This window comes from Portunus trituberculatus, chromosome 25 (assembly GCF_017591435.1).
Source record: "Portunus trituberculatus isolate SZX2019 chromosome 25, ASM1759143v1, whole genome shotgun sequence".
Lineage (NCBI taxonomy): Eukaryota > Metazoa > Arthropoda > Malacostraca > Decapoda > Portunidae > Portunus > Portunus trituberculatus.
Genome location: NC_059279.1, coordinates 17,259,441 through 17,271,940, shown reverse-complemented (window position 1 = coordinate 17,271,940; position 12,500 = coordinate 17,259,441). Strand labels below are relative to the sequence as shown.

The window sequence follows — 12,500 nt, the reverse complement described above, 5'->3', positions numbered from 1 at the left end:
GAGAGAGAGAGAGAGAGAGAGAGAGAGAGAAAGAGAGAGATAGTGTAATAAACAGATCAGCACGAGAGAATTTACTCAGAAAACAGAGATTTAAAACAATGAAATGACACGTTTGAGAGGCAAAACTTTCTTAGTCATTAGTGAAGTAGTTCTGAGAAAGGAGGAGGAGGAGGAGAAAGAGGAGAAGGAGGAGGAGGAGGAGGAGGAGGAGGAGGAGGAGGAGGAGGAGGAGGAGGAGGAGGAGGAGGAGGAGGAGCAGGGGGAGAAGGAGGAGGAAAAAGAAAGAAAAGAAGATGGAAAAGAGGAGGATGTATTGGATGTGTTACAATGAAAACAAAAATGAAAGGATTCTCTCTCTCTCTCTCTCTCTCTCTCTCTCTCTCTCTCTCTCTCTCTCTCTCTCTCTCTCTCTCTCTCTCTCTCTCTCTCTCTCTCTCTCTCTCTCTCTCTCAGTGATGTGTGTTTGGAAAAGAGAAAGTTAAGACGAAGAGAAAGGTGAGGAAAGTTGTTGGAAAGGAGAGGAAAGAGTGACTCCTCCTCCTCCTCCTCCTCCTCCTCCTCCTCCTCCTCCTCCTCCTCCTCCTCCTCCTCCTCCTCCTCCTCCTCCATCATCATCATCATCATCAAAATCATAATCTTTTTTGCATAAGGTTGTTCTTCTTTATGTTCTTGTTATTTTTGTTTTTAATTGAGAGAGAGAGAGAGAGAGAGAGAGAGAGAGAGAGAGAGAGAGAGAGAGAGAGAGAGAGAGAGAGAGAGAGAGAGAGTATAAAAAACATTTCACCTCACAAAGTCATCGCGTTGAAAAAAGTTGTGAACAAGTTAGTCATGGAAAGTCACACACGAACACACACACACACACACACACACACACACACACACACACACACACACACACACACACACACACACACACACACACACACACGAATGGGAACAGAATAGGTCTGAGATAGAAAGGGAAAAATGGAAAAAAGGGATAAAGAAGAGACGAAGAGAAAGAAGAAATAAAGAAGTAGTCAGTGTAAATAGAGAAAACAAGAAAACAAAACAAGAAAAGAAGAAAATGAAAATTAACAACAACAAAAACAACAACAACAACAACAACAATAATAATAATAATAATAATAGTAATAAAAACACTAAACCATCACAAACACACCATCAATTCAACAAAACAAAGACAAAACAAAAATAAAACACTAAACAAAAGGAATTACTAAGGTTTCCCAGCTGACCTTGAACTTTGACCTCCCCACTGCTTCACCACCCACTTCCTTTTTTTCCTTTTTTTTTCGGTGTATCTTAACAATATTTTCTTGAAAGGTGCTATTGATCTATTCTGCCATTCTTTTCCCTTCATGAGCTTCAATCTTTCTTCTTTTTCTTCCTTTTCTCACTGGATTTTAACAGCAATTTCTTCCCTGTGTGTGCCTCAGTGTTCCCTGTGTGTATGTTCTGTCACGTATTCTTTTCTATTTTTTTTTTTATTTGCTGTGAATTACTGTGTGTTTTTTTTAAGTTAGATTTTTCATTATTTTCATATATTTTGGTTTGCTCTGAGTTATTTTCTTTATTTAGAGTTTTCATTATTGTTGTATATTTTGCTGCGTTCTTTGATATTCGCCTATAAATCATTATTTTCATATATTTTGGTGCTTTGAATTACTACGTGGTTTTTTAAGTTAGATTAATATTTTTTTTTTAAACTTTTGTGTATTTTCTTTTATATTTGGTTTGACTTATTGAGTGACCTTTGAGTTAAGTTCATCATTATTGTTGTATTTTGGCGCGTTCTTTTATAATGACCTTACCTTACCGCTGTTCCATATCCTCCAGGACGTAGGCAACCATGGACTTCCACCCTCTTCTATCCCTTGTGGCTTTGATCAACTGTCCACTCGTCAAGTTTCCTCGTGCCAGCTTTTACAATATTTGCTTTGAATCACTGCGTGGCCTTTGAGTTACATCAGAACATAAGAAAAGAGGGAAGCTGCAAGAGGCCACGAGGCAGTCAGTCCCTGTGTGTTTAAGCTCCTAATTCCATCTGCCATCCCCATCCATGAACTTATCTTCTTTTAAAGCTCCCTATTGACTCAGCCTTGACTACATGACCACCGAGTCCGTTCCACTTATTGATATTATTATTTTTTATTTAAGAGGGGAAAGCTGGCCAAATGCAACAAAAGTAATAAAAAAAGGGCCTACTTTGTTGCCAGTTCCCTTGCAGGTCCGATAGAATTAGCCAAAAGAAAGGGATAAATGTCTTTTGATAAGTTCTTTTTATATTTGCTTTGAATTATTGAGTGTCCTTTGTTGTGCCATTGTGTTGCTGCGTCTGTGTTCCCTGTGTGTTCCTGTGTGTTCCTGTGTGTTCCTGTGTCTTCCTGTGTGTTTCTGTGTTCCTGAGTGTTCCTGTGTGTTCCTATGTGTTCCTGTGTGTTGCTGTGTGTTTTTATGTATTCCCTGTGTGTTACTCTGTGTTCTTATGTGTTCCCTGTGTGTTCCTGTGTCTTCCTGTGTGTTCCTATGTGTTCCTGTGTGTTCCTATGTGTTTCTGTGTGTTTCTGAGTGTTCCTGTGTGTTCTTGAGTGTTCCTGTGTGTTCCTGAGTGTTTCTATGTGTTCCTGTGTGTTTCTCTGTGTTCCTGAGTGTTCCTGTGTGTTCCCTGTATGTTCCTTATGTATTCCTGTGTTTCTGTGTGTTCATGTGTGTTCGCTTTGTGTTCCTATGTGTTTCCTGTGTGTGGCGGTGATGCCTACGATGATCTTTCCATTCTGCGCATCTTTCACTGTGACGCATTGACATTGATGTGTGCTATGCCGCGCCCTTCCTCTATCCTGACGTGGCGGTGCTCCAGGGATGAGCCGCTGACGTCACGGCCTCCGTCAGCACCTGCCCACACGCCGCCACTAGCATGGATGTTTCAGGAATCGCTGCAGGCGGTGACGAGGGAGCGGCGGTGTGGTGGTGATGGCAGTGGTGGTGGTGGTTATGGTGGTGGCTGTGACGCATTTGTAACTGGAGCTCGTTGTGTCTGTTTACCGTTCCGTCCCAGTGGTGTGTGTGTAGTGTCTATGACGTGGAGATGCTGTACGTAGAGTCTCTTTGCTGTTGTCTGGTGTCGTTGGTTTGGTCAGGTCTGTTATATCCACCCCTGTGATCAGTAGCTATATTCTCAAACATTCCCTCGCCTCATCTCCAATTGATTTAACCCCCTGACTACCACGACGCGTTTCCGTATTCATTCTGCTTACTATTTGGTGATTTTATACAGCTTCTGAAATTTATGTGGGGATTTAAAACGTGAAGACTGTAGCCATTAATCTTCTAACCTCCATAAACCCTTCCTAATGTCAATAAAAAGGTCTATTGGTACACAAATCTCAAGGTAAAGCTGTGTCTCAGTATTGGAGGGATTAAATGGTTTTAGTTGAAGCTGGTCGGGTTTTTAATCTCTTCAGTACCAGGACGTGTTTCCATATTCATTCTGGTTACTATTTGGCAATTTCAACCCCTTCAGTACTGCGACGCATTTTTACCGTGATTTTTGGGTATGATTAGACGATTTTACTTGCATTAAGAAGTGTCTATGGCGGTCAGAAGATTAATGGCCAGAATCATCGCTATTTTAACCCGAACATGAGTTTCTGAAGCTGTATAAAATCGTCAAATAGTAACCAGAATAAATATGAATACGTGTCATGGTACTGAAGGGTTAAACAACTTCAGAAACATATATTGATATTAGAATAGTAAAGACTGTGGCCATTAATCTTCTGACCTCCATAGACCCTTCCTAATCGTTTAATTACACCCCAAAATATCAAGGTAAAAATTCGTCTCAGTATCGAAGGAGTTAAGGGTGTTTTTTTTTTCTTTTTATGTCAGAGGGGAAATCTTGGCGAGGGCAACAAAAAACGATAAAACAAAAAGTCCCATCTACGTTAATGATTTTTCGAAAGGCAGTCTCGTTTTGATATACTTTTGTTCAGATTTACGAGAAGTCTTTGTCGTTGTCACGTTTTGAAGAGGAAATTTTAACCTCTTCAGTACCATAACGCTTTTCCATACTCATTCTTGTTACTATTTCGTGATCTTATACACCTTCAGAAACATATATGGGGGATTAAAATAGTGAAGACTGTCCATTAATCTTCTGACCTCCATAGACACTTCCGAATGTCAATAAAATGGGCTAATCGTACACAAATCTCAAGGGAAAAATGTGTCCCAGTAAGAAGGGGTTAAGTTGTCCTGTTTGCATTGACGAATATAGATGATGATTCACTGTTAATCTCATTATCTCGACTCTTATAAATATTAAGAAAATTATTCTGTTTGAAAACTGATATTTGTAACTTTTTTTATTTTTCCTCCTGCTTTTTTTTCTTTATTTTCCTTTTTGTTTCTCGAATTTTCACTGCCAATCTCGTTATTTTCAAATATTAATAAATACTTTCACATTTATTTATTTTCTAGGATTCACATTTGTAACTATTTATTTCGCTTCTGTCTTTCTTTTTCTTTCGTTTCCTCTTTGTATCTCGAATAATCACAACCAATCTCGTTATTTTCCATACTTATAAATACTTCCACGTTTAATATTTTTGTAGATTAATATTTTGTAACAGCTTCTATCTCTCTTTTTTCTTTCCTCTCCATTTTGTATCACATTCACTACCAATCTCGTTACTTCAATCCCTACAAATACTTCCACATTCATTATTTTTGAGGACTGATATTAGTAGCTATCTATCTCGCTTCTGTCCTCTTGTTCCTTTCTCTTCCTTGCATCTGGGTGCGTCAAAGCTCAGCGAAATATGCTCCACTCTGAGGCTGCACCTTTGGCAAACTTCCATTGTAGTTGTGAAAGGTTTGTTGGAAAGGAGGCGGCACGGCGCGTCTTTTGTAAACTTTGATTGTTATCGTCACCAACATGAGAGAGAGAGAGAGAGAGAGAGAGAGAGAGAGAGAGAGAGAGAGAGAGAGAGAGAGAGAGAGAGAGGGGTGAGAGGTGAGAGGTGAGAGGTGAGTTGAAGCGTGATAAGTGACCTCTCTCTCTCTCTCTCTCTCTCTCTCTCTCTCTCTTTCAGTAACTATGAAACTAAACACAACAGAGAGAGAGAGAGAGAGAGAGAGAGAGAGAGAGAGAGAGAGAGAGAGAGAGAGATGGCCGCCGTGGTACAGAGGAACCATGCGTGCTTTGGGGTCCGAGGGTCTCCAAGCGCACGGGTTCAAGTGTACGAGTAGGTTGGGTTTCCTCACTCTGGGAGATGGTTTCCTAGCGGTTGGGCTTTGAGATAGGAGATACAACCTTTAGCCCATAAATTCCCGTGAAAAGCCCGCATGGTAGAGAGAGAGAGAGAGAGAGAGAGAGAGAGAGAGAGAGATTTGTAAACTTTCTGGTTGATGGGTAAGGTACAGACAACTTGACAGGGAAACACGAATATTGGCACGAGAGAAGGCATGAAGTAAGAGATACACCGTCAACTAACTAATAAGATGGAGAGAAAACAAGAAATAAAGGAAAAAGGAGGAAAAATATTAGAAAAGATTGGAATATATTAATGAAACTCACACAAAAGAAAGATAAAGAAAGAAGAATTACCTAACAAGATTAAGAAAAGAGAAAAAGAAAAGAAAAAGGAAGAAAATGATATGAATTGATGAGAAGACTAATGAAACGCAGGAAAATATTGACGGAAAAGGAAAAGGAGAACAAAATTATGAAAAGGAGAAAAAAAAAGAAAATTGAAAATGATGAAATGAATTGATAAAACAGAAAAATCAGATCAAAACAATAATTTTTTTCACCTTTTTAACAGAAACGAAAGAACGATAAAAAAAAACCAAGAAGAGAAAGAGAAAAAGAAAAGAAAAAAAAAAAAAGAGAAGAGATGAAATAAAATAAATTGATCAAACGGAAAATGTAGATCAAAACCAACATTTTCACCTTTAAACAGGAACGAAAGAAAAATAAAATAAAAAGAAATGAAATTGAAAAAGGGACGAAAAGAAGTGACAGAAATGAAGAAAAAAAAATGAATCAAAACTAAATAAAAGAAATCTTGGAACAGAAACAAAATAATGAAATGAGAAACAAAGAAAAACAGAGAAAAGAAAGCGAAATAGAGAGAAAAAGTGAACAAAATAAGAAAAAGATTAATGAAACACAGAGAAACACAGACGGAAAGATTCAATTCAAGGAAAAACGAAAGAATAGAAGGAGAAAGGAAAGAAGAAAAGATGGACACACACACACACACACACACACACACACACACACACACACACACACACACGGTCCGGTAGCTCAGTGGTTAGAGCACTGGCTTCACAAGCCAGAGGACCGGGGTTCGATTCCCCGGCCGGGTGGAGATATTTGGGTGTGTCTCCTTTCACGTGTAGCCCCTGTTCACCTAGCAGTGAGTAGGTACGGGATGTAAATCGAGGAGTTGTGACCTTGTTGTCCCGGTGTGTGGTGTGTGCCTGGTCTCAGGCCTATCCGAAGATCGGAAATAATGAACTCTGAGCTCGTTCCGTAGGGTAACGTCTGGCTGTCTCGTCAGAGACTGCAGCAGATCAAACAGTGAAACACACACACAGAGAGAGAGAGAGAGAGAGAGAGAGAGAGAGAGAGAGAGAGAGAGAGCACACACACTCACACACACACACACAGAGAGAGAGAGAGAGAGAGAGAGAGAGAGAGAGAGAGAGAAATAAAGAAAGTTGAAGTTAAAGATTGAAGTAAACAAATAAAGGGAACTGTTTACAACTTTAAGTAAAAGAAAAGTTGATAACTTTGTAAGAGAAAGAAAAAAAGGGAAAAAAAATCAGTTTGGGAATAAATCGGAGCAAATTTTTCCTGACAGACAAACTGCAGGAAAAAAAAGAAAAAAAAAGAAGAAAGAATTAGAAATGAGGCAAGGAAGAAAACAAGAAATGAAGATGGAAGTAATAAAAACAATGAAGAAAAAAAGAGTAGACGGAAGAAGGAAAAGAAAAAAAAAGAATGAGAATGAAAAAAAAAGTAGAGAAAAAAAGAAGAGAAATAAGAAGAAAAAGGAAAAGACGGAGGAAGGAAGAGAAACAGGAAACAATGAAAAAAAAGAAAAGAAAAGGAATAAGAAAGAAAAGTGAAGGAGTGAAAAGAGAAAATGAAAAAATAGGAAAGAAGCAAAAAGAAAGAAAGAAGGAAAAGATGAAAAAGAGAATATAGTAAAAGCAAAGAAAAAAACGATGAAAAGGAGATACAAAGAAAAGAAAAGGAAGAAAGGAAGAAAAGAAGGAGGGAAGAGATAAGATAAGATAACTCGGACCTTTAAAGAGGAAAAAAAGTTGAAGGTAACAAGAGAGAGAGAGAGAGAGAGAGAGAGAGAGAGAGAGAGAGAGAGAGAGAGAGAGAGAGAGAGAAAGATGACAGGATAAATGAGAGAAAATGGAACCACAAGAGGAAAAAGAAAAAAGAAACAGAAAGAAAACGAAAAAATCTGAGAACGCGAAGTAAATTTGAGATATTAAAGAGAGAGAGAGAGAGAGAGAGAGAGAGAGAGAGAGAGAGAGAGAGAGAGAGAAACTAAACACGAACAAAATAAAAGAGTAAAAAATAAGACTTTAAAACCAAGAAAACATTAGAAAAGATGAGAGAGAGAGAGAGAGAGAGAGAGAGAGAGAGAGAGAGAGAGAGAGAGAGAGAGAGAGAGAGAGAGAGAGAGAGAGAGAGAAACCAGACACGCAAACCTACACACACACACACACACACACACACACACACACACACACACACACACACAAGAGCTTTTAACACGGCCACAAAACCATCCAATCTGCTTCATCCACTCTCTCATCCACTCCATCATCCGCACTGGGCCTGCCTCCACCTCCCTTCCACTACAGATGAAAGTGGAGGCTCTAAAAACACACATAAAGGGAGCTAAATGAGAGAATAAACCAAATGAACACTCAAAATTGATTGCTCTTACGCTATTTTTATCTATCTATATTTGTGTATTCTTGTTTTGTCTGTCTGTCTGTCTGTCTTTTTTTTTATTTCTATCTTCTTTTTGTTTTTCTATCTCTTTTTCTTATCTGTCTATCTTTTATCTATTTTTTGATTTGTGTATCTATATTTATGTACTCTGTCTGTCTGTCTGTCTGTCTGTCTGTCTAATTGTCTGTCCTTTTTTTTATTTATATCTTTTTATTTGTCTATCTTCTGTTCTGTCTCTGTCTTTTGTCTGTCTATCTTTTCCTTATCTATCTGTCTTTTGTGTCTGTCTGTGGATTAACTAATATATTTATACATTCATTTATCTATCTGTCTATCTATCTATCTATGTATCTATCTATCCGTCTGTCTATCAATATCTTTCTATTTATTCATGTATCTTTTGCAAACACACACACACACACACACACACACACACACACACACACACACACACACACACACACACACACACAGAGAGAGAGAGAGAGAGAGAGAGAGAGAGAGAGAGAGAGAGAGAGAGAGAGAGGACGGGGGAGAACTAGGGAACGTGTGTGTGAATATTAGCGTAGCATCATCGTACGTTCTGGCTAATTATCGTACGTCTGTTCAATCTGTCAGTAATACTTTCTGATTAGCACTTGATTGCTTTCATTACGCCAGAGAGAGAGAGAGAGAGAGAGAGAGAGAGAGAGAGAGTAGTGGTTAAAGAGAAATTGATGGATAGGGGAAGGAGAATCAGTGAATAAAGGCAGTAATTAGAAAGATTAATGCATTGGAGGGGAAGAGGATAAACAGAGAGACATTGATTACTTCTTGCTCTCTCTCTCTCTCTCTCTCTCTCTCTCTCTCTCTCTGGTAATACGTTTCCAGTTCCTCTCCTTTCCTTTCGTTTCCTTTCTCCTTTTTTGCCTCCTTTCCGTCTTCATGTGGTTCCATTTTACCTCCTTCATCTCTTCATCTTCTCTTCCTTCCTCCTTCAATTTCCTCTTTGCATTCCTTCTTCCTTCCGTTCCTTCTCTTATTTTTCTCCTTGTGTTTTCCTTCCATTCTTCCTTGTCCATTTCATTTTCTTTCTGATCGTTTTTTTTCTTGCTTATTTTCTTCCTCTTTCTCCTTCTCTCTCTCTCTCTCTCTCTCTCTCTCTCTCTCTCTCTCTCTCTCTCTCTCTCTCTCTCTCTCTCTCTTTATTCTCTCTTATTACTTGTGTTTCCTCTTCATTGTCTCTCTTTTCTCTCCTCATTCTTCTATCTTTTTTCCTTCCTTCCTTCCTTCCTTCCTTCCTTCCTTCCTTCTTTCTCTTACTTCCACACTCCTCACTCATCCTTACTCTTTCCTTACTCATCCTTCTCTACTCAAACTCACCGAAGGATACAGAGAAGAAAGCAAAGGATACAACGAAGGACATATCAACTCACTCCTATACTCTTTAATATATCCTTAACTCATCCTACACTCTTCCACACTGAAGGATACGAGGCGCAGAAAGATCCAATACTCACGCGAAGGATCGAAGCCAGGGATGAAGTCAGGACAGGGGGCGTGGACTCTGGAATTGGCTGGGGTGTCATTCCAGCACGCCCACCCATCGAAGGTCCTCGGGCAGTAGGGACCTGAGGAGACAAGGGCGTTAGTAAATAGTTGTTGGAGAAAGACATTTAGAGTTAACCAGCGCTCTCAGTCACTCTTACCTTTCTCTGGCCCAGCAATTACACAAGGCTTGGAATTATGTGAGTAAATTGCCTTCAAAATAAAGAATTGCACCAGACTGAGGATTATATGTCACTAAATTACCTCGATCTTCAGAAAATACGTAGGTAATTGAAAGAGATAACCAGTGCTCTCAATCTTTCATACTTTTTTCAAATTTTTTTAAGCAGTCTTGGTATTTTCTATCTCTCTGTCTCTCTGTCTCTCTCTCTCTCTGTCTCTCATAGCAACATTTCCAACGTTACCACCAGCAAGGACACAAACCAACCAAAACCCAGGCAAACACAAGACCCAATAGCAAGAATAACGAGGGAGTATCGTGCAAGACAAGGGTAATGGAAGCAAAGGACACGCCATCATTGGAGAATAGGAGAAAGTATTAGCGGTGATGAAGGAGAAAGATCGACAAGGAGGAGAAATTGTTTAGTAGAATAGGAGAGAAAGAAGGAGGAGAAGACTAGGGTGATAAGATGTAAGGAATAGGAGAATAGTATTAGTAAAGAAGGGAGAAAAAAGGAGAATTGTTTAGTAGAATGGGAAAGAATGAAGGAGAAGGAGAATATGGTGATGAAATGTGAGGAATAGGAAAATAGCGATGATAAAGAAGAAAGATTAAAAAAAAAGTTATCGGAATAGAAGAGATTAGAAGGAAATAAGAGAAAAAGATGACAAAATATAAGGTTTCCAGACAGTACTGATGTGAATGAAGGGAATAGAAAGTGATGATAAAGATGGGAATAGAAGACCTTTGGAAAACACGAGTGATCTTTGCAGGAGGAAAAGAAAAAGAGAAAAAAAAACATCTTGAAATGGAAGGAAAGAGATTAAATAGAGTTGAAATATTAAATAGCTCTCGTGGTGTTTGTTATTAACCCTTTCAATACTGGGACGCATTTTTACCTCGAGATTTGTATACGATTAGACCATTAGACATTAGGAAGGGTCTATGGAGGTCAAAGGATTAATGGTCACAGTCTTCACTATTTTAATCCCCCACATGAGTTTCCGAAGCTGTAAAAACATCAAATAGTAAAGAGAACGAATATAGAAACGTGCCATAGTGTTGAAGGGGTTAATGGTTAATGTGAAGAGTGGTGTTGAGTGACTATGTGGGAAATATTGGGTGGTGTTGAGTGGATGATGGTGATATGGTATAAAATGGATGTTGAGAAGACTGAATGGCGTTGAGTGTTTGAAAGGAAAGAGTTAGTGATGGTGAATGATTGGTGTTGCTGTACAGAGTGAGTGAGTGAGTGGTACTGAGTGGTCATTGACGAAAAAGTGAGTTATGTTGAATTACACCAAATAAACTAAAAAATAAGAAAATAAGTCAAATCAAAGAGGAAAATAAGAAAACATGGGCGTGTGGTGAGAGAGAGAGAGAGAGAGAGAGAGAGAGAGAGAGAGAGAGAGAGAGAGAGAGAGAGAGAGAGAGGGTCTTCCTGTGACAACTACATTAACATGCACGCAAAAAGGACCGTCTTCCTCTTCCTCTTCTTCTCCTCCTCCTCCTCCTCCTCCTCGTATCTCCACTTCATCTCCTCCATCACCCATCTTTTCTTCTTCCTGCCTCCACCCCTCCTCTCTCCTCCTCTCCTCCTCCCTCCTCCCTCCCTCTCCCTCTCCCTCCTTCTCCTCCCTTCCTCTCCTCTCCTCCTCCCTTCCTCTTCTTTATCATTTACCTTCTCCTTCTCCTTTATCTACTCTCTCTCTCTCTCTCTCTCTCTCTCTCTCTCTCTCTCTCTCTCTCTCTCTCTCTCTCTCTCTTTCCTCCGTCTCCTTTTCGCTCTACTTTAATTGTTATTCTTTGTTTCTCCTTCTCTCCTTTTATATCTCCTTTCAGTTTAATATTTTCTTCCTCCTCCTCCTCCTCCTCCTCCTCCTCCTCCTCCTCCTCCTCCTCCTCCTTCCTTCTCTTTTCCTTCTCTTACTTTCTGTCTTTTTCTGTCTCTTTTTACCTCTAATCTTTTTTTTACCTGGTTCGTAATCCTCCTCCTCCTCCTCCTCCTCCTGTCCTCCTCCTCCTCCTCCTCCTCCTCCTCCTCCTCCTCCTCCTCCTCCTCCTCTCCTTATATATTATTCTCTTTATTTTTCCGTTTCTCTAAGATCTCTAACACATTATATCCTCCTCCTCCTCCTCCTCCTCCTCCTCCTCCTCCTCTTCCACCAACTCCTCTCCCTCCATCTCCTCTAGTCCTATCTCACTTCCCTTACAACCTCTCTCTCTCTCTCTCTCTCTCAGACAGAAGGGAACACAATAGGCAACAATTCGGAACAGTGAACACAGAAGGCTCACTGTTTGGGATTGCTTCGAATAACTGGCAATTGTGAACCGTATTTTACCGCCTCCCGCAGAGAGAGAGAGAGAGAGAGAGAGAGAGAGAGAGAGAGAGAGGGGGGTATTTGTTTGTTAGTTTTTCATTTTAGGGTTAAAAAAAGTTTATTTGTTTATTTAGTTTGTTAATGTCATTATTTTGTGATTTTTATTCCTTTTCTTTGTTTTTTTATTTATTTCTGGCGATTTATTTGTTATTTTTTTAGATTTTTGTATTTCTGTATCTAATTTCAGTTTTGGGAGAGAGAGAGAGAGAGAGAGAGAGAGAGAGAGAGAGAGAGAGAGATACTGGGTTTGCTAATCCTGACACAATTAGTATTTTCTTTTTTCATTTAATTCCTTTGTAGTTTAATATTAATTTTATTCTTTCACTTTTTACTTATCTATTTCTAACTTTGCATTTATCTTTTTATTTTTTTTCGTGGCAGTTTTATTTATTTTAGTAACAGTGGTTGTGATTGGTTA

The 12,500-nt window shown here is 39.2% G+C and overlaps 1 protein-coding gene across 1 annotated transcript in view; it reads right to left on the bottom strand.

Moving 5' to 3' along the window:
• LOC123508545 (calcitonin gene-related peptide type 1 receptor-like) overlaps positions 1 to 12,500 on the bottom strand; it is a 264,938-nt gene that overhangs the window by 64,965 nt on the left and 187,473 nt on the right. The window contains 1 exon segment of the mRNA XM_045262286.1: positions 9,493 to 9,603. Coding sequence (XP_045118221.1) covers positions 9,493 to 9,603 — 111 coding nt within the window.